At 40.6% G+C, this 25795-nt stretch overlaps 3 protein-coding genes across 8 annotated transcripts; all 3 read left to right on the top strand.

Moving 5' to 3' along the window:
- Window positions 1-1121: 1121 nt before the first annotated feature.
- Window positions 1122-4973, top strand: dtwd2 (DTW domain containing 2). The gene is made up of 6 exons (XM_035609145.2): window positions 1122-1379; window positions 1631-1721; window positions 2267-2361; window positions 2466-2664; window positions 3150-3278; window positions 3998-4973. The coding sequence occupies exons 1-6, from the start codon at window positions 1216-1218 to the stop codon at window positions 4175-4177; spliced, it is 858 nt and encodes a 285-aa protein (XP_035465038.1). The 5' UTR covers window positions 1122-1215; the 3' UTR covers window positions 4178-4973.
- A 496-nt stretch (window positions 4974-5469) lies between these two features.
- On the top strand, window positions 5470-19119 carry LOC118284907 (cytotoxic granule associated RNA binding protein TIA1). 4 transcript variants are annotated; one of them, XM_035608088.2, is made up of 12 exons: window positions 5470-5799; window positions 9076-9172; window positions 9548-9646; window positions 11554-11608; window positions 12639-12726; window positions 12960-13035; window positions 13177-13282; window positions 14222-14320; window positions 14393-14477; window positions 14577-14715; window positions 14868-15019; window positions 16511-19119. In XM_035608088.2, exons 1-12 carry the CDS (start codon window positions 5774-5776, stop codon window positions 16647-16649), a joined length of 1161 nt encoding a protein of 386 aa, XP_035463981.1. In that variant the 5' UTR covers window positions 5470-5773; the 3' UTR covers window positions 16650-19119. The 4 variants fall into 4 exon arrangements, with proteins under 4 accessions (XP_035463981.1, XP_035463982.1, XP_035463983.1 ...); XM_035608089.2 differs by having other exon boundaries at window positions 5471-5799; window positions 14871-15019; XM_035608090.2 differs by lacking the exon at window positions 5470-5799 and adding an exon at window positions 8287-8305.
- Window positions 19120-22220: 3101 nt separating this feature from the next.
- LOC118285438 (glutamic acid-rich protein-like) lies at window positions 22221-25522 on the top strand. 3 transcript variants are annotated; one of them, XR_004785100.2, is made up of 3 exons: window positions 22221-22353; window positions 23798-25083; window positions 25215-25522. XR_004785100.2 is itself a non-coding variant. In XM_035609106.2 (3 exons), exons 1-3 carry the CDS (start codon window positions 22245-22247, stop codon window positions 24277-24279), a joined length of 543 nt encoding a protein of 180 aa, XP_035464999.2. In that variant the 5' UTR covers window positions 22221-22244; the 3' UTR covers window positions 24280-25522. The 3 variants fall into 3 exon arrangements, 2 of the variants coding, with proteins under 2 accessions (XP_035464999.2, XP_035464998.2); XM_035609106.2 differs by having other exon boundaries at window positions 23798-23878; window positions 23927-25522; XM_035609105.2 differs by having other exon boundaries at window positions 23798-25522.
- Window positions 25523-25795: the final 273 nt, after the last annotated feature.

A 25795-nucleotide genomic window follows, 5' to 3' on the forward strand; every position in this document is an offset into this window, starting at 1 on the left:
TTCATTCACACACAAGTCTCCACAGAATCTGAGCTGCAGAGGAGGTGGGCTCCTCCTTTTTTTCCTTATCCTGCAGCGCCATCATCAGGAGGAACTCATTAATCTGTAGAGGGGCCCTGAAAGATTTGACCTCTGCAAGAGACAAGACATTCTTTGAGAAATTACCCTGTAAACCAAGATGCTCAGAGATGTCTGTGGAGGTCCTGGTCATACAGTTATCCAAAAGGCTTTCGAATAAAGAGCAAGTTGACTTTGTTAGAAATTCTTGAAGATGTTTCTCTCCTCATTTCAACCTCAGTGAAGAGCCTCATCCAAGAGGCTGAAGAAGCCTCTGTAGAGGATGAGACTCTTCACTGCTGACCTGAGGATCCTCTGCTGTCTCTATAAGCTGTGTTCACAAATGACTTTCACCAAAAACAGACAACTTCCATTACAAAACTGCCCCGATACAGAGGAGGATCTGCCCTCCCTGAAAAAATAATATTATTATATTAATATTAACTCATTGGAATCCAAAAACCTCTGATAGAAATTTTACCCTATTAGATTTAAATGCCACAATAGAAAAAACACCTGCCCTGCCTGGAAGGAAATATAACACTGAAGTACTTTATTGACCCATGGGGTAAATTGAGTAAATCTGCATTGAAGTGGTTTGAACCTTTACTCAGGCTAATGCTTTTCTTTCTTGGTTTCTTCTTCTTCGGCTTCACCAGGACTCCCTGGAAGAAGATATATTGTAGCTCAATGGGGCATTCCTGGTAAAATAAAGGATAAATAAAAACTAAAAAATGTACATCCTCAATCATTACAATACCAACTTTAACTGAAATGCCCATGAGCCAGGCTTATTTATGATTCATTACACACAGTTCTACAGTTCAGCTCTAACTATATAAAAAAGAGTGCTAGGGACATTAGATTAGATTAATCTTTATTTCAGCCACATACAGTAGGTCCTTATCATATACACTAGCAAGGCTGGAGACGTTTACAATTTAAATGTTATTATTCCACAGACGCGACTGTCCCCTTAAATTAGTCTGACTAACCAATCATCACTCTTCGTGCCTCAGCCTATCCGAGACCCACGGCTCTGACCTCAACCAATCACAGGTGGGGCAGGGGCGGGTGTTCTCCCACTTCGGGGTGGGTAACAAAATAGAACCGGTGTGTTTGAGTAGTGGGATAAGTTAGCATTGTGGCGACTCCGCGATGGAAAATGTCCCCAGTTCCTGCTCCTCGTTCGCCCCCGAAGAAAATGGACCAGAAACCTGCGACAGCTCGTCGGCGGAAGACGGGCTGGACGACGCGTTCGGAGACATGGCCGCCCTGCCGGTGGAGGTCGGGGAGAGAAGACCGACATGTTTACGGTGCCGGTGAGCTGAATGAAGGCGAAGCTAACGCTATATAGCTAGCCGAGCTAGTGGGGTCGGTTGTACACATTCTCCCGCCACCTCACCTCCTCTTCCTCCTCCTCCTCCCCAAATATCTGGCATGCTTTAATACGGGAACAGGTTTATGTCGTTACAGAAAAGCTCGACCCGAGCAGAAACAGAGAGATGGGGCTGTAGGCTGGGAGGTAACGGGCATGTCAAAGCCTCACGTCTTCAACTTTCCTCCCATGTAGTCGCCCACAGAAGGTGTGTCTCTGTCCTTTTCTCCCACCACAACCCCTGGAGGTGTCTACGTGTCTGTACGTAGTGCAGCATCCCGCAGAGGTGAGTTGTAAGAGGTCAAACGTGGTGGAGGAATGCTTTACATCATTTCTCTAGTCAAGAGTAGCAGTGCCACAATGTGATCACCCATCAAAAGCCCCACAGGTTTACTGCATATCATGTCAGTGGAATTAAATTCCAACACTAACGTGTTAGAGATGTGTACCACTCGAAGATTGACACATTGACAGGTCCTCCATTCTCTACATCTTTTGGCTCTGGTTGTTCTCGTCTTGTTTTGCAATGATGTAGCCATCAGTTGTTTGAGTGTATAAAATGACGGCATAAACATTTTTGCCACTTGCTGTCCAATATCAATAATGATATCGACAGTTAAAATGTACTAATTCCGTAGATTCACCAACTATTAAACATTGAAACGGCTGAAATCTGTCCTCAGGCAGTACTGACCTAATATGGAGCCCTAACGTTTGCACAACAGTGTATGCACTTTTGTAGAAAAGTACAAAATGTGTAATTTGCCATTATTGCATTGACTCTAGTATATCTTTTATGATTGACTTTTCAAACCCCCGCTGTGCCCTCAGGAGAGCAGAGTTCTCCGCACGGTGCCCCTACTCGCTGCTTGTTTGCCTCAAGGGAAATGCAATGTCATAGTTGGAAGGAGATTCAGTGAGCGAAAGTAAGGGGTGGTTTTTATCTTATTATTAACGCATCGATTTCCTGATGTCACAACACTGTTGTCAACTTACACTTGTTCTTGTTTTCATCTCTTTCTCCGCTCAGGCACCCAGAGCTGGCTGCATTGTGTCAGGACAGCAGGACGCTGATCTTGTACCCAGGCCCGGAATCGCAGAACCTGGAGGAGTTGGTGAAATACCAAGAAGTGGGCAGCGTAGAACACAACATCATCATCATAGACGGCACCTGGAGCCAGGCGAAAAACATGTTCCTCAAAAACAGCCTGTTCCACCTGCCTAAACAGGTGTGTATGTCTCTGTCATCACAGTGAAAGTGAATTAAGTTAATACCAAGTGTTTTGAATTCTTTTGTCATTTGTTGTTTCACGTGGGTCAATTGCAGTTGTCCCGAGCAATATTTGTGTTTTGTTTGTCAGCCAAAATCTCTGAGATTATAGAGAGAAGTGCCCCATCTACCCGAGACAATGGCCCCTTCTATGCTGCGCTTGCCCCTTTGTCTGATTTTTCTTTCTTTCTTTTAAAATAGCATGCTGACTTACCAATAGTATTTAAAGACATTTGATTTAATGAAAATTGGAAAATTATCCTACTGTCCACCCAGAAAATTGAAGTTGTTGTTTTTTTTTTATCTCCATCAGGCTATTTCACAGAAAGTCACATTTTTAAAAATCAAAAACATGGTTACTAGTAACCTTGAACCATAAAAAGACATTACCAACAGAGTGAGAATATCATCCTACGACTGGGTGCCTCTGCTTTGGTTTACCAGGTGCAGCTCAACAGGGATCTGTGCAGTCAGTACGTGATCCGCACACAACCCTCTAACATCTGTCTGTCCACGCTGGAATGTGCTGCTGTCGCCCTGTCCATCCTGGAGCAGAATGACAACATCCAAGAGGTAAGATGGTGAAATAATGAGGGTTATTGTATGAAAGTGTGCGCCTGGCAGGCTTTTTGTGCCAAAAGATAAAAATTACATATAAAGTCAATCTGCCTTGCATTGTATTTCCAAGGGTTTGGAAAGTGAAGGGGAAAGGTTGCCCTGGTAACCAAATGGTTAAGGCACACAACCTTTTTGGTTCGACTCCAAGGGCCTGTAGTATGAAGCGGGTTCAACTTACCCAGGACGTTAACGTTATCTGGTTTGACTTAACCTAACATTGACCATCCTGGATAACCTGTAATACGAAGCTGGATATCAACTGTCTCAGTCAAACCTCGGTTTTCCTGTCCGGTCACGAGTGTGTTCATTTGAAAGGAGCTGAGTGGGTAATTACAAGTGACATTGTCAGAACCATAAATAAAGTTTTTAATATGACACAAAAAGAAACGCTGATAGTGCATGTCAATTCGGTTTAAACTACATGTAAATGAAAATAATATGATCAAAAAACTACAACAGAAAAGAACCACTCAAAATATATTTTAAGATTTCAAGTCAACCTAAAAATATAATGTAAAATAATGCGATGTGTCAGTGGATTATTTTCATACAGGCATGTTCCGAACCGTGATGGAAAGCCTTAATATCATGTATCAGTTGTAACTGAAAGGAAAATAAATATGAATAATCTTTGAATTCCCATCAACTCCTCCCTTTGCCATTTGTGTGTCCAGGTTCTGCTGAGGCCTCTAAAAGCCCTGTGCTCCTTCCAGCTGGAGCACGGTGCGCAGATTCATCACAGCAAGGAGCATCTCCTGAAGAACGGCATGTATGACAAACCCATGCCCAAGAACAAACGCAAGATAAAGCGGATGGAGAAGCTTGTTACTGATCACAACATCTGCCCAAGATGAAGGGAGGACTGAGCAGAGACACAAGCCCAACTCATCTCTGTATATACTGGACAGGACTGTATCATCAACATGTAGCAGCATCAGGGTACTGACATGGGAACCTCTGAACTTTTGGGGATATTTTTTTTTCAGATTATTGCTGTTGGCAGGTTAATGTAATTTATGTATTTGTCATAGACTTTTTAAAAATGAATGACAAAGTTGTTCAATTGTCATAAGGTGACAATAAATCAGGTTTTTGACTTTTATGGTTTTACAAACGGTGAACACGATTGCCTCTAACATTTCATAAAAATGATTGTGGTTGTGTTGTAATTGACTGTATATGGCTGCAGCTGGTCAAATCTCGAAGGGCTGATTTCCCCCTTTTTTTATACGAAACATCTTTCATTCAGATAAAGTACAACAAACATTTTAAATGTAATTACCAAAAGGCACTTTACACAAGGGGTGGGGGGGTTATATTACATCAAATTGCATAAAGGTTCTCCAAATTTGTCTCTGAGTACTTTTAGATATACAGTGAGCAGGTCTCAAAGTATTAAAATGCATTGAAGTCAGTTTCTCCTGGCTGCTTATTTAAGCAAAAAATAAATTGGCTCAATTTAATTAATTATATCGTTAGGAAATATTGTTGTATACTGCTGGGAAGTACGGAAATGTGATATAATAATAATTATTCAATGTAATTCATGTTGTCCTTGCTGATTTTCCATCATACTCTTATACTTAGGCTGGTATGATCATTTGTAACGGTTATTAAATTGCAGTCTGTGGCATTAAACAGGTCTCCACATTTAGGAGCAGATGATTTCCTGCTGCACCGCTCCACAAAGTGATACTCGAAATATGAAGTGAACAGAAATGGAGACGGGACAGTGCCATGTGGCTCTCCTGTGATATTAACCACCAATTCAAGATGAGGAGCTCCACAACCAAACAAGCTGGGGCCTCTCTGACATCCACGACATAGTTATCTCTATGTAGTTTGTTTCTGCTGAAACCAGATCTTTGTTTGAGTAGTTCCCTTCATGTGTGAATTTAATAAAGGCTTAATGTTATGAAGTCGCAGGTCAGGCCCCCCCCAAAAAGTTAAAACGAAGGCATGACACTATACTATCTCTAACCAATCACCTCTCCTCATCTAAACAACCTAACAACAATGGCAAGCGACTCCTAGCCAATGAGAGAAAGCGTAAGGCGGGTCATTTTTTTCCCTCTCTCCTAGGAAAAGAAAGTTTTCTTGCAGCACACTGCAGAATGATGCGCATCCGAGGCGATACGTGGATATACGCTACGCCGATTGAAAAATAAGTGGGTACGCTGCCGTGTACCTGCGCGTCCCCTCCGCTACGCCACTGGCTGGCCAGAAGTTGACGTTCGCGGAGCTACTGCGCATGCGGGTTTCGAGTCGGCCCCGGTCGGTCCGCCATCTTTGTCGGCTACCCTATTGTTCACCGTGGAGACAACGGCGGCGGCAATTCGGCTCACACTGCGCATTAAAAATCACTTGACGGTGTCACAGGCAGCTGCCCGCGACAGTCGTGGATTTGCTCTCAGGGTTGCGACTTGTTCTCGGCCAGCAAGTGTAACAGAATGGACGATGACACACCCAAAACCCTGTAAGTCTGCGCGTGCCCGTGTTGCCGTTTAGCTAGCGGCTTGTGTCCGTCACGTAACAGGCGGCGGTAGCTTGTTGTCCTCAACCTAACTCAATCCACCGAACGCTAATTTTCTCCGGTGTGGGCAGATCGAACCTCTAAATGCAGTTTAGAACCCAACACGTTTAAATCGAAACACGGCGTATTGATCTAATTATAGGCAAATGATCACCCTGCCTGCCTTTAATGCTAGCTAGCTAGCTAGCATTAAAACCTAGCCAGCTAGCCAATTCCAGAAAAATCTCAATCTGTAAAACGCGTCCGTTCACACCGCTGGTTTCAGAAAGGCAGACGTTCGTGTTGGTGTGTTAGTTATCCAACAACCGTTTGGCGTGTTTGCTATATTCAACAATTCATCTGGCCAGAGACTGACGACGGGCAGAAGAACAGTGAACCACCAGCGTTTCCGATTGAGTTTGTCGTATCGTCGCCTCCTCACTGCTGCTTGTAATGCATGTTACTGCCGAGGCCTTGGAGGCGATTTCTATTGGTGGCTTTGTCGCCAGCCACCTCGCGAGACACCCCGATGTCGATATTGATATTTCGGGTCGTTGTTTATTAACATCAACTTAAATCTATTTAAAGCCAGCGGCGAGGCCAGGAGCCGTGAGTTCACTCATACTTGCCCCCAGCTGCACACTACGGTTCGAAGAGCTGCTCATTATGCACAGAATCGTTTGCCACAAACAGCCTTGGGATCTCCTCGTCTGGAGACATTTGCGTTGACTTGAACAGTTAATATGGCCTGTAATGCTTTCACATGCCTACAGCTGGGAGCTGTTTTATTGTTGTGGTTTTAGGCATTTACACGTACACATGTACTGGTCTCATGGAAATAATTCCACGAAATGTCGTGTTCATTGTAGGGCTGCAGCTTAGGTTATTGATATTATTTTTTTTTATTTTTAGTTATCCATTTTAACTCAGTGATGTTTTTTTTAAATTGTTTAACCGATTTGTCAGTAAGATAGCGTTATGATTAACCCACAGACCAAGGTGACATTCCAATGTCTTGTTTTGTCTGCTCAATTGTTCAGCATCTAGAGATATGTAATATCTTGTATGATGGAGAAAGAAGAAGAAAAAAAAAAACATTAACTCCTCACATTTGACCAGCTAGAAATGGCAGATTCATGCACAAAGCAAACATTACTGTTCAATTATCGAAATGGTTGCATATTAATTGTCTGACTTATTCAAAAAGTACAGAAACGATTTGGACACTAAACTCTGTGGAGCGACGGGGTGTGGGCCTGGGAAGAATCCATAACATTTTGATGAAGATCCAGGGCCTTTACTACTAACAGTTCAACATACCTAGGATACGTTTTTCGTTATTTGGTTTGGCTAAACCTAACTCTGACCATCCTGGATAACCTCTGTACTAAGCTGGATATCAGTCAACCCTGGGTTTTCCTACCCGGTTATGAGTGTATTCACGTGGAAGAGGCAGAGACGTTAATTACAAGCCACATCGTCAGAACCACAAATCAAGTTTTTAATATGATATGAAAAGAAACTGATACGTGCAGGTCAATTTGGATTAAGCGACTTGTAAAAGTGACTTTATACAAAGTGAAATGAAAATATGATCAAACAACTAAAACAGAAAAGAACCACTCGAATATTTGTGCCCCCTTTTGTCTGATGATTGTCAAACTATGATGAAGATAAGCTGATGTCTGACTGTTTCTGCTGCTGAAGCACAGGAGAGAAGTTAATGTGCGATTTCATCAATCCGACTAAATTCTTCATTCATGATCAAGAGAAATATTTATCAGCGCTTGGGTCATTTTTCAAATAAATCATAGTCTTTTAATTTTTCTTTGTATTTCTCGTCAGTCTACTCGTGTTCAATCAAGCTGCAGTGATAGAATAAAAATAATCTTTATTGCATTCAAATTTCTAATATTAATGAGTCTATATTTAGGGTGCTAAATTCTCCCTCTGTTTTAAACCAGAGTTGAAAAGTATGGAACAGCAACACGATTCCACTCATCTATAAATACCGGCTATGCTTTATTATTCGCCACGTTACGCTAACCTGTAGAACGATAACTCTGGTTTTCCAGTGATCTGATTGGTCAGTAGTTAGAGGTGACTGGCTTTGATCGCTTATCTCGAACTTAACCTCTGGAGCAGGCTTGCCATTCAGCATAAGTTACCACGGTGATTTACCCCGGTAAGAAAAGAACCAACTTCTTGGACTGAAAACCGAGAGTTAAACCTGGAGTTACCATAGAAGAGGAGTAGGGCTGCATCCAAACTAATATGTTTTGGTTTCTAAACGCATGACTACTGCTAGGTTCATGCCTCCCAACCTCACTACGCCGTAGATTCCAAGCCCCCGAGAAAGAAAACGTTGGAAACGCCGCTGGGGGCTATTTCAGTTTGGAAAAAAACCCTGGGGTTGTGTTTGGTCTGGATTGGCAGAAACTGAGACATTTGATCATTGTGTGTGCCCAGTGTAAGTGAACGGTCCCGAACTGCTCGTCTGGATGGAGATCGATTTGTTTCGGAACGTTGTTTTAAAACTAAAACGTATTAGTGTGGATGTACCATGTGGTTATCTTCATTATTGTTTAATCTTCAAACTATTTTCTTAAATGAACAATTAATCAAAGTCGTCAATGAAAAATAAGAAACTGTGAATCCATCACATCTTCCCAGAATCCTTGTAGGTGTCATAGTATGTATTGTTTAATATAGAGAATACAAAACAGAAAACCAGCAAATACTCAAATTAGAGGCTGCAACCATTAGATTTCTTTTAATTACAAAGTGTACTGTCATGTGTGACAAAAAAAAGCATCAGTAAGACATTTGAAAAACTAGAGACCGCACAGTTTTGCTTTAAAAGTGACTATTCAATTATTCAAATAGTTGCTAATGCATTTTCTGAAAATTAATTAAATGACTACACCCACAAGGAAAGAGTATTTATGGATTGTGATAGCTTTACTATAGTAAAACACCTGTAAACGTCTTCCACCACTAAACTTTTTCATCAATTTAGGATCACAGCAGCCACCTTACAGGCAGACTATAACCTGCACTGCCTGGCTACTCTTACCTTAGATAGACACAGTTCCTATGTGTAGCAGTTCACAAGCTTTTCATGTATGAAAACCCTACCCACTCCTCAATTCACGCTCATCTCCCAGGCTGGATTTTCAAACACAGAATTAACAATTACTTCCTTGTTGTTGTTTTTTTTCTGTCCATCTTTGTATGTAGGTATGTGGGGAATCTGTCCCGGGACGTGACAGAGGCCCTCATCTTGGAGTTGTTTGGCCAGATTGGACCCTGCAAGAGCTGTAAAATGATAGTAGATGTGAGTTCAATAGTTCTAAATACCTAAACTCATCAGAGAAATCATTGATAAGCACTTTACATTCTGCCTTTTGTAATCTTGCTTTCCTTCCTCTGATGTTCAACTATTTTCCCAGTAGTGCAGCCCGACCAATGAAGGATAGTAAAGGCAAATGCTGTTTTTGATATCAGGACTTTTAATGATAACAGTATATAGGCCCATATAAATTATTCTAGGGGGTGCACACTTTTATTTCACTTCTTTTTCTGATGGTCTAATAATCCCGGAAATATGACCAGTTCTAGCTTTATCTTTACTTTCCACTTTTTTAATTCCAAATGAGATCATTAGATTTCCAAAGACAGTGACTGACTTTGTTTTTCCTATACACTCCAGACGGCAGGTCATGATCCATACTGCTTTGTGGAGTTCTATGAGCATAGGCATGCAACTGCCACAATTGCAGCCATGAATGGTCGGAAAATACTGGGTAAGGTAAGCTATCATGTCTCCTGGGTGAGTCAACAAGGGCAAGCCGGGTGGGCTGGGCTGGAAAAATCTGTATCTTATCAAACCTTAGCTAACATGTCATTTACTTCTTCCACTTCAATTAATTTGCTTTTATTCACTCGGGCACATTATTCTTCTGTGCACTCTCTGAATGACCGGGGTGGGACCACCATTGATCTCTGAAATCTTAAAATATCAAATCTAAATGCGCAACATGATGAGATTTGGTTTTGTTTGTGACTTTTCCTGGGTTTCTTGCTCTCTTGTGGTAACACATTCCAGGAGCGAGATCACTATCATTGTAGTCTTAGATTAAAAACACAAAAGCCATTATGTTGACCAAAGTAATCAGAGTCAATTAGTCACACAATTAGTTTAAGGTATTCTGCCTTTAGATGTTTTCCCCCACACATTGGCATATGCAAGTAACTTGAAAATCCAAAAAATGTTTTTGCTTTATTCCTCTGCTACAGATACAAAAAAGGCAAATCAAATGCAATACTTTATCCAATGACCTTCAGATTCATGACAATGAAGAATATTTCATTAATATTGGTTGTTAGAAACCATGTTTCTCATGCATGACCCTAATGACAGGCACACAGTGAGGGCTGGTAAAGAAACAGACAGGGGCTGTAAAATCATATGTCACATTCTCCCAGAAATCCCAATGGCCAGTCTGACTATGACAGACCTATCATTAATTGATTAATCAGTTGATTATTTTCTTGATGAACTATCTTGATATGTTGATAAATTCAGGTGTCTTGTTTCTAGTATAAAAAAAAGACATATTGTTGCTGTTTTCCCCTAAAAAAAAAAGAACTTGAACTATTGTTTAGTAAAATCATCTTTTGTTAATCAGTTAATCAACTACTGGTATTTTTTAGAGTTTAGGCATTTGACCATTTAAGTAATGGAAGTATTTTTAAAAGCCTTAATTAATTGACTTTCCATGTAAGTTCAACTGCTATTTTATTAGGTGTTATGTCCCCCATTAAAATGTTTCTATTTTTGTCCAACCCCTATATATCAGTTAGGACAGGCATGGTCTCCTGTGTTTTAACATATACTCAACAGCCATAGGCTTAAAGGCAGGAATCTTTGCCGATTACATTAGAGGTTTACTCAGATAAAATCAGTAAATTACATTGTCCTTCTAAATAAAGTGCCCTTTTTCTATTGTCTATTCATGCTCCATGCTGTCTCTGTTTTAATGAGGATTTTCCCTGAGTGAGTTTGCCATCTGTGTATGAATTAATTCAACGTGGCCCTGCTGTGTAATCATGCTCCATGTAAGATTCTTTGATCTACTTCACTTGATGCCCTTCTGTCCCTCTACATCTTGACTGCTGTGTTCTTTTTGCAAAGTTTATTTCCACATAGAATCCACATAAGAGCAATTTCAAGAAAAATACATTCAGTTGAAAATATTTTATCCTCAACAGGTATTGAAGGACCATTTGAGGAGTATAACAAGTTCGTAAAAATCACTTGTTTGTAAGTCCCTTGTTATTTGGACCTTACTTCCTTCCGTTTTGCTCCAAATTTGTACTAGACTGAGAGTGAAATGTTCCTGCTTATGAAGGTGAAATCTTGATATCCCTGTTGATATTCTCCACTGTATGTTACTGTTTTATTATTTAATGCAAAGGTATGTGAGATTAGATAATGATCAATTAGTAGTGGTGGTTTTAAGAACCAAAGTGTGACATACTGAGACCAGACCACCTTTTTAAAAACAAAGTTCTCAATCACAAAATCTGACCTGAGTAAAAGTGGTGTGACAAAACCTCTAATCACAGAAAAAAACACCTTCCTCCCCTCTGCAAGCGTGAACTACATCTCACCTTTTTCCTCTTCCTTGCTCTCTACATTTGTCTCTCTTGCAGGAGGTCAAGGTCAACTGGGCCACAACACCAACCAGCCAAAAGAAAGACACAAGCAGTAAGTGGCGCTTTTACATCGGTCAAAAAACATCAGAATGTTGCATAGTTTCTTTATGGCGCAAGGCTTACAGTACATGTAAGATGGTGACTATTCTTACCATTAAATTGTAAATGACACATTTAAAGGTGACATTGTGTGTATCTGTCGAGCCTGCCAGCACACAAACTGTGTGAAAAAGAGCACCTTGTCGTTTTTTGTGAGATGGCTAACCCTACATCAGTAACGAAGGAATAGTCCTGGTGTTTGTTACCTCACGGTCCCACGTGAGACATTTTCATACGGAGTAACAGTCGCAAACAAGTATCGTGGGGTTCTATGTTCGTCACTGCTATCACTGACTTGTTGGCCATACACTCGTCATGTAGCTGCTGTGGCGCTGTGTCAAGCGCTGACACAGGTTGGTGGTGTTGCCTCGAGACGTAGCTAGAAGAATGCTCTTGTCGCACATCTGTCGGCTCAAACCCGAAACCCGATTTCGATTTGAAAATGATTAATCATTCCACCCTACATGACAACAATGTTTAATGAAGATTTTAAAGTTCACGACAAGACCGTTTTATAACGTTGCAGTACGGGATTCATGTAAAATGAAACTCTGATGTCCCTTTCCCGTGAAGGCAGCACAGAGCTGCGCCACACGAAGCTGATAGAAGCACAGAAGAGAAGAAGAGTTACGATGATTCACCGTCTCGTCCAGTTGCAGTGGTGTAAACTGGCAGGTTATAATGTGGCAGACCACTGTTTTCTGCAAGTAATTTAAAGTGTTAACTTGTATTGTTGTGAATCTTTGGAGTAAACTTGCCTTAAAACAAACCTGAACCAAACATGAACCTGAATAGGAGCATAATATGTCACCTTTAATATTTGTGTCAATGACTCAGAATTTATAGATTTATTGTCACATACTCAATAACAATGCAAGAATCAATTCTAGAAATTATTTTTTTTTGTCTCAGCCACCTCCAATTTACAAAGTACCATGATAAACCACTTTGTATGAACTTCAATGTGAATGTTTTTCTTCTAGGTCACTTCCATGTCTTTGTTGGAGATCTAAGTCCTGAAATTACCACAGATGACATAAGAGCAGCTTTCGCTCCTTTTGGGAAAATATCGTAAGTGTTTATTCTCTTAGTCTGTTCAATTCTTTCTTTAAAAAAAGCTTTTAAAAAATAACCCACAAAATAATTGTCGATCTTTGAATAATGTCGTACTTCTCTTTGTCTATGGCTGTCAGCCCCGAACCCCATGGTTTCTACTGAACACATGGATGTTGCAAAAAAACAGGTCACAAATAGTTGTAATTAATGAATTGCATATCTTGACTCTGTGTTTGGTTTGTCCACAGGGATTGTCGAGTGGTGAAAGACATGGCCACAGGTAAATCTAAAGGCTATGGCTTTGTGTCCTTCTTCAACAAATGGGTAAGTGTGTCAGGAGTGCCTGTGTGTTAGAGGACTGACCAAACATTGACTTAGTTGACTCCAGGGTTCACAGAAACATGTTCTGTGTTAGGCGTTGGTGACCCAGGAGTTTACACTTTGTTTCCTCCTCTGTACAATCAGGATGCAGAGAATGCCATACAGCAGATGGGTGGGCAGTGGTTGGGAGGTAGGCAGATCAGGACTAACTGGGCCACAAGGAAGCCTGCTCCGAAAACTCCAAATGAAAGTAAGTCCACAGTAATTTAATTGAGATTGACCAATGGACTTGATCTCAGCCAGCTTAAAGGTGGTGCACTGTAGGCAATGCCTGACTCGGGGAATGTACGCTGTGAGATAAATCCATCAGCAGAAGATTTGTTTCATCTACTTCACTAAAGACCAGACTGAAATATCTCAACTGTCGGATGAATTGACATTTATGTTCCCTGCAGGATACATTTAAATACCTTCACTGATTCACTTACTGTTCTTATTCTGACATATACTTAAATGTGCTGGATTTTTGAGTGTGACATTGATGGACAATATTCTGCATTGTGTGAGAATGAATGAAAATGGATGGGATCAAATAAATTTTGGTTGGAAGACTGTCAAAGATGTTTGAAAACTGGAGGCAAAGCCACCCGCCACTGTGCTGTAAGTCAAACTCAATCCATGACTTAGCACCACAGAAATAGTGGTTTTGATGAAAATTTTGATGGATATCAAGTTATTATCTGTGTTTCTTTCACTTGGAACATGTTGTCATTGAATAGTGTCTGGTGACGACCAAAGGGATAAGTTATCAAATTTTTCACCAATGTAATCCCATTCAAATATCTTCACTCACTTCAGTTGAGCTGTTTACCTACAGATTCAATAGACATTTCAAACGTTACAAACTGAGTCTACCTGACTTTTGTCTGTCAGGTCTGAAAGGGTGTAAAAATGTGATATAAATATCATGCAATCAGTAATTCATTGGAGGCCTTGACATTCCCACTGATTTCTGTTGGTTGTATTTATCATTTATTTCATATTTGGCCAGGTTTGAAACGGTTATGAAATCACATTGAATGTATTTTTTATTTTATTTTACAAAAGGTGTTAAAAAGCCTTCCTTACTACTTGAACCTACAGAAATCCTGCAGGGTTAAACTATAAACTGCTCCGTCTGTTCTTTTAGCCACCAGCGCCAAGCAGCTGTCATTTGAGGAGGTGGTGAGCCAGTCCAGCCCCAGCAACTGCACCGTCTACTGTGGAGGAGTCACAACAGGCCTCACAGGTGAGTCATATATATATCCAGCTGCAGGTTTATGAGAACAATAAATATTAAACCATTTTCTTTTCTTCACAGAGCAAACTATGAGACAGACCTTCTCGCCTTTCGGCCAAATAATGGAAATCCGTGTTTTCCCAGACAAAGGCTACTCCTTTGTGAGGTGAGAGGACTTTTCTGATTGGCCTGCATACGTTCATGATACCATGAATATATGACTTGATAATTAAGGCTAATTTCTTTCGCTCTCTTCCGCCTGCAGGTTCAACTCCCACGAAGCAGCAGCTCACGCTATTGTTTCTGTCAACGGCACATCCATAGAGGGCTATGTGGTCAAGTGTTACTGGGGCAAGGAAACCACAGACATGGTCAGCCCCATTCAGCAGGTTCACATGCCACAGGTACGAACTAAGATTGTCTATAGTCATCACCCCTCACATTGAATGAAACCCCTGTTGGTGGACGTCTGAACTGCCTGTTCACTTGACGTAACTGCTGTGACGCTGCTGCCTTTTTATAGTCTTGCCTCCTAAAATATCTGTCTGTATGTCAGCAGAGCGCAGTGAGCTTCGCAGCGCAGCCCTACAGTCAGTGGGGCCAGTGGTACAGCAACACACAGCAGATTGGTCAGTATGTGCCCAACGGATGGCAGGTGCCAAGCTATGGAGTCTATGGACAGACCTGGGATCAGCAGCAGGGCTACAAGTGAGTACCAGAGCCAGACCCTGGGTCAAATGGGTTACGTTGCTGCCTCTTGACTAATTGTCAGTGGATCATAGATTAATTTAGTCCACAAATCTGCTTCTTCAAACATGTGACATCATTGAACATTAATAACAGAAACATAACTTTGCAAAGTCTTCTTTATCTATTTATATATATATATATATATATATATATATATATATATATATATATACTTTGTTTGTTTTTTAAATTTTTAGTTTTACAGTTTCAACCTGGAACCAACATACACACAGACATTTTTAGGGGCATTTCAGGCTTGTGAATAGTTTCCTTCTGACCCAATACACTTTCCATGTATTGGGTCCATTTTCTCCAGTTCCGGTCATGGATATGTCCTTTGAGTTGGTACATCAACTTCTCCATTGAATCGATAAGACGGATGATTTCAAACCAGAGTTCGTTGTTCGGAGGTTCAGCTCTGTACCAGTTCCCTAGTTATACCCTTTTTACTGGCTATAAGTAAAATCTGATACCTGGCCCCTTTCTGAACAGTTTCTTAAATTTTTCTCAAGTACATGAAAACACAACTGATTGGAATATGATATCTCATTATGTCATCTATAATTGTATTTACAAGATTCCAAAAGATAGATAAATCATCTTCTGCCCGAGATAAAGATATTTTGGGCAGCAGGAAAAAAAAGTATTTGGATGAAAATATCCATGATCCACACATTATCTTTAAGTTTTATTTACAAAAAATGTTAAATGCTTTTAGTTGTAATTCTTTCCTTCCAAGTTTCCTTTTTATTTAATTTAAGTCTCCTTAGTTTTATTGAAAATCTTTCATCATAGTTTTCGTTAATTAAATGAACACTGCCCTGCATTGGGAACACTATGGAGTGAGGCAAGGACGGGGGATGTGAATTCCCAAAATGAAAGATATTTTATGGAGACACCAACCACTCATGACACAGCATCACGACTGATGCATTACGTGAAGAAATAATTCATGCTTTTAAAAGAAAAGGCCTGATGACTGCAGCTCCCATGCTCATTAGAGTTATATATATATATATATAATGCCGACAGAGCAGCATGTAATGTGACATAAAAAAATTACAATTTTCAAAATTTCAAATGTATTACTGAGATAAATATATATATAAATGTTCTAAATAAATATAGGACCAGCATTTTTAATCGGGTTATGTGTTTTTTTCTGAAATTGGAAGGAAAACAAGGGAAAAAAGAAAATCATAAGTGGATTGTTACTTATTTTATTTATTGATGCCCATGGTGCTACCATCTTTCCACGGGTAGTTTGCTGTCTAATCCACACTACTGAAATCGTGCAATTTTATTAATATTACACCCAATTGATCATCTGATCAATGATTTGATAGATCCAGCTCCTCAGACATTCGTGTAAGAGGCAGGACGTTCCTCGATGATGTGAGATCCCGACTCCATTTGTCTTAACCGCGTTGTTTCCGTCTGCTCTCGCAGTCCTTTACATGCCAGTGCTGGATGGACCGGAGTGGGCGCCGTGAGCAACGGGGCGATGGTGGAGCCCGGGCAGGGCGTCAACGGAACGATGCTCACCAACCAGGCTGGCATGAGCGCCGCCGGCTACCACACCCACTGATCACCGATCACAGCAGCCCTTTCTCTCCAAGCCTCTGAGGTCCCAAGGATGATACTCTGCTGGGGAAGAAAATGCATTAGATGTGCTCTCTCTCCGTTACCACACAAAATTATTCTCCCATAGACGGGCTGTTTATCATTTTACCAGCCCATAACCTCGCCCACTGCCCCCAATCTGCAAGTGTAATGAAAATCATCCACTCCCGAACACTTGCACACTGTTTAAACTAAAGCTGATGCACTTGTGCATTTCCTGGGCCCATTTTATTATTTGGTGCGTTTTTGTAATACCTGCATTCAACCGGCCAAATGTAAATGACACAACATCAAGATATTTCTATCACAAGCCAGAGTTTAGTTATAAAAAAAAGAAAGTAAAACAGCAGGTTTAGTTTGTTTTCAGCCCCTCAGAGCGGAAGAGGAAGGGCTGAGTTTTATACCAGTGTTTAACAATCATACAGGGAGGAGAGGCCAGAAACGTTGCCACAGAAAATACTCACCAGTCCATAGTAACGCAGCACAGCCACCAGACGAGTGTCGAGCAAGGGGTGGGTTTTTTTATTTAATTTTTTTCTCAATCGGAACATCTCCCTCCCGCTGTCGGGTCTGTCCACCTGTTACTAACGTGAAACGCAAACAAGTCCAAGCAAGTTCTCAGGGTGTTGTCGAGTCATTCTGTGAAACGTAGGGAATCACTGAGTAGAAATCGGAAGGTTGAGGGGAAAGAAGTTTAAAAGTAAAAAAATCCAGCGCTCCTTCACTTCATCTCCCTGAACGGACTGAACAGACTGAGAGTCCAGTCTGAGGATAAGAAGTGTGTGTGTGTGTGTGTGTGTTTATGTGTGTGCATGGACTGATGCTTTTACACACGAGACAATGTCCAGTTCATCTTCACCTGAGACAGAAAGGACTACGCCACCCTTTTTTTTTCTTTTTTTTTTTTGCTACAGATATATTAGAAAAGTGTCAATTTTTTTCTTCCCCTTTTTGTTTTGAGCAACTTTTAAGATGACGACCTTGTATAAAGAGCTTTTTGCCTTTCGTTTGTTTCATTTCAGGACTGTCTTATGAAGAAATGTTGCGGTGACACCATGTGACATGTGAAACCTTTTGTGTTTGTGTATAAAAACACTAAGTGGCTGTCAACTGTCAAACTTTTTTTTTTAAATTAGATTTTCAATATCTCAAACAAACCAATCGCAGGGACTACTGCCACTCTTACCTTACTTTAGGCAGAAAACTATTGCACAAATTCTTAACTTTTTCGCAAAATTTGAAATACTAGTTTTTTTTTTATGTTTTTGCATTCCACCTTCTTTTGTAATTTCATTTGGAAGTCTTGTTTTTATGTAAATAACCAAACAAGTCTGTTCAATTGTACTGAAGCTGTATAAAGACAACATGCTAATAAAAGGAAGCGCACTTGCTTCTGGTTGGGGAAAGTGGATTTACAGAAATGACTGTTTGACCGCAGCGCCGCCTGTCCAGCGCTGGTCCGTGTGCAACGCTCGACTCTTCCACACGCTCGCAGGACGAAAAGCCTTTAGTCTGACTAGTGATTCTTCTTTTAAGTTATTCTGTTTTTAAAAACCTAAACGACGATTGTTTTATTATTTTGTAGATTAGGAATCAACCTCATCAGGATCGGGTGTTCGCAATGAGGCCGCCATGGTTTTTTAACTAGAGTTGGAAGAATCCGTTGTGTTGCCTTATTGTCAGCGAGTTACTTTTAATTTAACCAAAATAATCATCTGAGAGAAGGCGGTGCCTAAAGAATGTTTTCCAGCCTTGTGTTTTTGGGCCAGGGGGGTTCTGTTGATGCTTCAGTCACATTTTTTTTTTTTTTTGCTTTGTCCAATTAAAATGCTGATGCTTCAAACAGCTCACAGTCACACTGTTTGCATCCGATGTGTCAGCCCGGTGGAACGTGTCGTCACGTGATGTGATTGACTGTTTCTTATAGCACATGACCTGTGGAGGGAAGAGACTTCTCGACCGTATGTCTTCATATTCCACGATTTTCTCTAAAAAGATGCTCATCCTGTAATTTAGTGTACGGCGCCAGATTTGAATTATTTTAAACCCACTGATTATAAACGATGAGTTGATGAAACTATTTAATTGGAAGTTCAAAACATGCACAATTTCCGGGGGCTCAGGAGTGATGTCTTTGGATGTCTTGTTTTGTCAGAGCAAAACCCCCAAAGATGATGTCTTTAAATCCCTTAAAATTTGAATCATTGTTGACAAATAAGGAAAACAGTTGCCAATTTTCTTTCACCATTAAGTGCAAGGTTGTAGATACCGTCGAGGACACTGTGGTCTTGTCCTCGGGTAGTTTAACTGAATGTTTTAGCTTTATCATTTAAATTTGAATGAAGGGATCCAGTGTTTTCCCGCAACGGTTAGTGGGCTTTGAAACAGTATCTTTGGCCTTTATGTAATTGGGAAATAAAACTTGTAACGCTTTATTAAATGGATGTGTACTTTCCTAGAATGTGTCTTGGATAAATCTGGTACGTTAAAATCAAAATGGAAACTAGTGTTTTAGTTTGACCGATGATGGATCCTTTAAACACGGTGGTCAAAGTTTCAAAATTCAGAAGTAACTGGATGATGTGTCCAGTTACTTCTGAATTTTGAAACTTTGACCGTTTCTGCTTAGTTAACCAGTTAGTGCGAATAAAAAGTGCAGAGTGGCTATGATAAGATAATAATGAGGCTGAAAAATCAGTTGCAAAATTGATATAGCCCACCCTTTCATGACTGCTCTGCAAGTTACAAACAGGATGTAGGTGGAGGTGTGTCCTCGTCAATGAACAGGAGAGGATTCAAAACAAAGATGCAGCATAAGCCAGGGAATTGCTGGAAGGAAGTTCCGCGGACTGCTAAAAAAAAAACCAGCTGATCAACCTATGAAGATTGTGGACAGAGGGAAGTGTGGAGAGAAGAGGCCCGAAGCCACGAACTCTTCTGTCGAACATGGCAGTGGTTCTGTTGTGGCATGTGTGGCTGCCAGTGGAGCTGGATGATGTCACCATGGCGTGTTGAATGCAGAGGTCTACAGGAGCCGTCTGTGCTGAGATACAGTCAGCTGCATCGACGTGTCATCGCTCAGCAGGACAGTGATCCTAAACGTGCAGCCTGAGCAACCAGAGGGCCTTTCGGGGAGAAGAGGTGGAACAACCAAACAATAAAGCTCTGGAAGAGAATTGCCAAGGATCACTTTCATAAAGTGCTGATGATGTCCATGGGTCGATGACTGGACGTAGGCCGACCCATGTGAAAGCTGAGAGTTGCCACTTCGGTGCAGTAACTATATCTGAAGAAGCTCAGGGCCTCGAGAACAACAACTACAACAGCAAATGATTGGGTCAACGCTGGAAAAAGAGGCAAGCACGAGTAACAAAGTGTATTCAAAACACCAGAAATGCTGCAGACTTGATTCACAGGAGACATATTCAGGCATCAGCCTGCCCTTCCTCATTTCCCGTGCAGGACTTCATTTAGACCCTGGTCCCTGCGGTGGAAACACATTGAGTTCCTGCAAAGGTTCCTAGTTCTTGGGGAAATGTCCTTCATCGGAAAGGCAGCTTGTTGTTCCAAATGCTCGCAGTCTGGACTGTACGTAGCTCTGATTAGATGAAGGTTATATGAGAATTATGTTATGGACAAAGATCCAGGATCCAGGCCCTGGTCATTATGTACAGGAGCAGTAAGATCCTGTCTGTTCCCAACAATCGACAAGGATGAATTCTATCGTTTGTCTGGAAAACAGCGTGACGAATTTCAGAGATCACAACTGAAGCAACAACAAAAAAAAAGGAGGAGGAGGGAAAGAATGAAGCACGGATTTACAGAGAGACACAAAGCAACCACAGAAGATGTTCAATGATACAAACAGGTTCTGGACTGTTTGTCCAACCCTTCTCATCACATTTATAGCTTCTTCTTTTTTTAAATGCTCATCCACAGTAACATAATTTGATAATCAAATCACAATTGCCTCAACTCTCTCTAAATTATTCCCATATAGTCTAAAAGAAACATTTCATACTAATTGAGAATAACATTACTTTAGATTTTTTTGTTTTTTGTATGGTCTTTTAACTGAAAACATAACTTCTCATTCTTTCAGCTTGATTCCTTCCTTCCCGCACACTCGGGCGTTCGTGTATGAACTACATCTCCCATGATGCACAGCGCCCGTCACGAAAACCTGAACTCATGTTCCGATCAGCCGTCGCGTCCATAAGCAACGGAATTTACATTTTCATTATCATTTCGTGGTTGTCCCCCACAGTTCACAGAAAGCCTGTGCCAAACGTTGATGCAGTTTTCAAATCAAATACCTGGGACATGAAAGTATGTCATGAAAACGTGTAGAAATATTCTAAACGCGTGACTGTTCCATCAGTCGACACGGAGCCTTGACATCATTTTCAGATCAAAGTCTGATGATTTTGCGATATGAAATGAACCATAACCACATGTGATATGCGAAGTATTTATCACCTCACAAAACGTGAGGCTTTTCCCACACTGAGCCAACAGCACATTTTAAAAACAGAAAATGAAGAAAGCTGCAATATCAGACTGAAACAAGAGAATACATTCTGGAATTAATGAAAACTTTATCTTATAAAATGTGCAGTTATACTCATATGTACACACCTTTAGATAGAGGTTAAAAATGAGATGTTGAACAAAGTTTCTTGTCACTTTACTTTCATGACTTTGTGGACGAAATTAATCTTTGAACAGATTTACTATCCCGAACATAGGAGCAAAGTTTGTTATGCTCTAAATAGTACAGAACTATAAATACACGAGTAAAGATGAAAAAAAGTAGAGAATATGAAGAGTATGAAAAGCAAAACTAAGACAAAAATAAATTACAGATGACATTTATTTCGTTTCAGTTTATTTCAGTTAACTGTCCAGGATTTTAAGTAGAACATGAAAACTATTGTTATTGCTAGTAAAGAAGTGAGAATACGGCCTATACATTTCATTCCAATTTTTATTTTGAGTTGATTAATTCCCTGTGTAATTTAAATGTTCTGATAAAAACAATGGATACACTGAGAAAATAATTGAAAAAAAGAAAAGAAAGGAAATTAATTTTTTCCAAAAATGTTCCATCCTGATCAAAAAGCAACAACATTATAAGTAAATTAACAGAGGAGTAGTGGCTTGAACATCACAGCAGCTCTATCATAATGACATATTTAGCACAGATTTGCACTCTAACGATTGAAAAACAAATGATCATAAACGGAATTAGAAATAATTTAATTTAAAAAATAGCACGCGCGGCGTCGCCAGGGGAACCGTGTGACGAGCTTTGTATATAAGGGCTGCGAGTCTCTCCCTTTGAACTTGGACTTATTTTGCACTTCAAAGCTGTTGGAATCCTGGTGAGAAACCGTCCTGCTGCACGGAGAACTGTCCGCTGGACCCGTGACCTGCCGTGGGGACCCTGAGATGGACCCACTGGACCCACTGGACCCACTGGACCCGTGACCTGCCGTGGGGACCCTGAGATGGACCCACTGGACCCACTGGACCCGTGACCTGCCGTGGGGACCCTGAGATGGACCCACTGGACCCACTGGACCCGGGGCCCCTGGACCAGGACGCTCTGGACCTGGAGCTGCAGCTGCTCAGACAAGTCGCCCAAGCGTTGGTGGATAACCCTGCAGGTATAAGACAGCTTTTTTTTATAAACTTTAATTCCATGTTTTAAAAATTGTTTTCGTTTTTAGAATCGATTCATTCACCTCAAAGCATCTTATTTTTTTGTATAAATCGATGCGGTCCGTTGTAAACACGCAGATACAGTGGGAAAGTATTCTGATTATTTGGCAAAACATATGTATCGTCTTTCCTGGGAAAGGTGTACAACTCATTGACGATCAGTGACGTGCATTTGAAGACACTGATATGTTGGTTTGAGGGCATCGAATTGTCCAAATGCTGCATTTTAATTATTGTGGGGGGGAAATATGGCGACCTGTCCAAATTTTCATAAAATGCCAAAAATCCCGTTGCTCTGTGTGGGATGCGACCTGAGTCTGTTTTGATTCTTGAAACATGACTTAGGATATCTGCAACTCATCTAGTGCTTCCAAAGTTCACAGTTTATCACATTAAATGGCCTTTTTTTTATTAAAAAAATTACAAATGCACTAAAGTATCAATGTTCGAGGGAGTTAAAATGTAAGATGTCACAGCTTCTTCGGCCTGAACGTCAGCGTTCACAACATCACAGAGTTTGTAGGAGACGTTTTGGCTCTTTGATGACACTGGACAGTTTTTAGCTCGTTAGTTTGGCATTTTTATGTATTATTTGTAGAGGACAAAGAGGCATTTTGTCGCGAATTCATTAGACCCGTGGTTCGCTATGCGTAATGACGCATGGGCAATGCATATTCGATTGATTTATGTAACGTATTGCGAACCATTGAGAGTTTCTGTCCACATAAAGACAAAAGTCCTTACAATGTAATGCTATACAAGAAACGTCTTCACCCATTGCTCGCAGACAAAAGGTGGTTTATGATCACTGGCAGGTTGATCACATTTTTCGCATACATTTTTTTGCATTCACCACCTTCAATTAGCTTGTTGCTTATAAACTCTTACTATGCGAACCTGCTTTTTTTATTTTCATAATTTCTTAATATTTCTATAAATGTCATCAGATATTTTCTTTGATATTTAGACCACAGTGTTTTCTCCAAAGTTCTTCCTCAGCAGATCCACAAGTTTCAAAATAGTTTCTTCCAAACTCAGCACACACACATCAACAGTTTAAAAGTTTTCCCTGATGAAGCCAGTAATTATACAGTGTTTATCATAAAGTCTCAGATGAATTCAGAATATTATTATTCTCACTCAGTACAAAACAATAATTGCTAAACTGCTAAATTTTTTCATATATAGGTTAAATTGGGATAATCTCTTGGCAGTTGGTACATTCCTAGTTAGTGTGAAGTTTTATCATGTATTTTTCTAACTTTGTCTTTGATTATTGCTCATTTAATCATGAATGTGTAATTATATGAGAAGTTGTACAATTAGAAATCTGATTTTTGTCAGGTAATTTAACTTCATCTTCTTTAACTTTCAATCTTCTTCCTGCAGAAGATGGCCTCCTTGAAGTTCTGGCTGAAGATTTCCCAGATTACATTCCATCAGATGAGGAGGAAGAGTCTGAGGGAGATGGTCAGCAGTTAATGGAGAGTGATGAGGAAGATGAGTCTGAGGAAGATGGTCAGCAGTTAATGGAGAGTGATGAGGAAGATGAGTCTGAGGAAGATGGTCAGCAGTTAATGGAGAGTGATGAGGAAGATGAGTCTGAGGAAGATGGTCAACAGTTAATGGAGAGTGATGAGGAAGATGACTCTGAGGAAGATGGTCAGCAGTTAATGGAGAGTGATGAGGAAGATGACTCTGAGGAAGATGGTCAGCAGTTAATGGAGAGTGATGAGGAAGATGACTCTGAGGAAGATGGTCAGCAGTTAATGGAGAGTGATGAGGAAGATGAGTCTGAGGAAGAGTTCTGGGGGGACTATGTAAGTGTGGATTCGGGCTATTGCTCCCTGTCTGACCATGAAGAGGAATGAGACCTTTGAAGAGGGCGGTGAAGATGGCGTCCGACCTATCGTCCAGCAGCTTCCCGCCAGAGAACCATTGGCAGGAAATGGCGTCATATGCTGGCGCTGCTGTTGCTGCCGGCGCTCCTCTTGCTCTTCTCGCTGCTGCTCCTCAGCAACTGGTGGTTGGGCAGCCACAGGTCCACTCTCTGACAGGTTGCAAAAGTCTGCTCCCTTGGCCCCAGGCCTCAGAGAGCCAAGGAGAACAGGTAAGTACTGAGAGGCCCAGGGGGGAATTTTGAGAGAAACCCAGAGGAGTCGGCATCTTCAACGTCAGGCCCTGGATCCCTCGGAGTCAGCAGAGACTTGTCTTTACATCCTTTCGGAACCCTAAGATGTGCTGATGACAGCGGCTCCACAGTCTGAAAACCCTGTTTGCTGCAGGTTTGGAAAACAAACATTCATTTGGAAGAGCCAGTGATGTCGCAGGTAGCCTTTTGTGTCTTAAAGTGGCCTTGGTAGCGTCTTGCACCAGGTCCCACTTCTATCTGGTGGCTGGATCATCTCTTTGGCCCCTTGTGGTCTTGCCTCTGCGTCTGGCAAGGCTATCAAAGCCTTTGGTAAAGTAGTAATTGCTCAATTTGAGTTGTTGCTTATGGCAGGTAAGTATCCAAATCTAGTAAAGACGAGGTAGGTCATCAATTATTAACCAAAGTGTTCTCTGCATTTTAATTTCACTTATTTAATAGCTCAGGGATTATTTCTCTTACTCACTCTCATATACTTTTCTTTAGATTTCTTTAGAAACTGGAGCTACAACCAAACAAAGTTAAGGTGCAAGTCTCCATATGACTTTTTATTACTCGATTAGTGTTCCTGCTATTTCATAATAGTCTATGGGTTGAATTGTGTCTCTGTTGTATTACAGAGTCAAGTCTCTTTTTTTCTCGTGTTGTTTTCGACAGGTGGAGCCGTGAAGGGTGGAACACTTCCCCTCGTCCACACAAGAAGCGACTACGTGGAAGACTGAGACCCAATGTCCAGGATTTCCTCAACGACCAGATGAGGAGGATGGATGACCACTAGAAGCTTAAATTAATTTAGCTTTGTTATATTCAATATACAGTATGTTGCTGTAGACAAATACAATATTTACTGTCCTGTGTTAACAAAGTCTATATATTATGTAATATATTATTTTATTTATTTTTCATGTATATTGTGACTCAGTAAAACGTCTTGCCAAATAAATATTGTCAAAATTCTTCTTCAATTTTGTTTAAGAGTTTATTGTGCTTCTGTCTACAAAGTATTTTTCATAATACACATAATATTCTCTCAGGTGCCATAAATCAGTCTAGGGATGTTCTTCATCTGTTTTTCGCCTGTTTCTACTTATGGCTTATAACTGTAAACAAGCACTAGATAAATATTCTACTGGTGTTGTGCTCTTTCCTCATTAACCAAATATTGACACATATATATATATATATATATATATATATATACATTGATTTGAAAATCATTAAATAAGGACATTTAATGC

The sequence above is a fragment of the Scophthalmus maximus genome, chromosome 20 (assembly GCF_022379125.1).
Source record: "Scophthalmus maximus strain ysfricsl-2021 chromosome 20, ASM2237912v1, whole genome shotgun sequence".
Classification (NCBI taxonomy): Eukaryota; Metazoa; Chordata; class Actinopteri; order Pleuronectiformes; family Scophthalmidae; genus Scophthalmus; species Scophthalmus maximus.

Bases quoted from the DNA above. Each gene is read 5' to 3' on its own strand.
- dtwd2 (XM_035609145.2), top strand. From the start codon at position 1,216: ATGGAAAATGTCCCCAGTTCCTGCTCCTCGTTCGCCCCCGAAGAAAAT. The intron at 1,380-1,630 runs GTGAGCTGAATG...CCTCCCATGTAG, and splicing joins CCGACATGTTTACGGTGCCG to TCGCCCACAGAAGGTGTGTC. The intron at 2,362-2,465 runs GTAAGGGGTGGT...TTCTCCGCTCAG, and splicing joins AGGAGATTCAGTGAGCGAAA to GCACCCAGAGCTGGCTGCAT.
- LOC118285438 (XM_035609105.2), top strand. From the start codon at position 22,245: ATGGACCCACTGGACCCACTGGACCCGGGGCCCCTGGACCAGGACGCT. The intron at 22,354-23,797 runs GTATAAGACAGC...TTCTTCCTGCAG, and splicing joins GTTGGTGGATAACCCTGCAG to AAGATGGCCTCCTTGAAGTT.
- LOC118284907 (XM_035608088.2), top strand. From the start codon at position 5,774: ATGGACGATGACACACCCAAAACCCT. The intron at 14,716-14,867 runs GTACGAACTAAG...TCTGTATGTCAG, and splicing joins AGCAGGTTCACATGCCACAG to CAGAGCGCAGTGAGCTTCGC. The intron at 15,020-16,510 runs GTGAGTACCAGA...CTGCTCTCGCAG, and splicing joins GATCAGCAGCAGGGCTACAA to TCCTTTACATGCCAGTGCTG.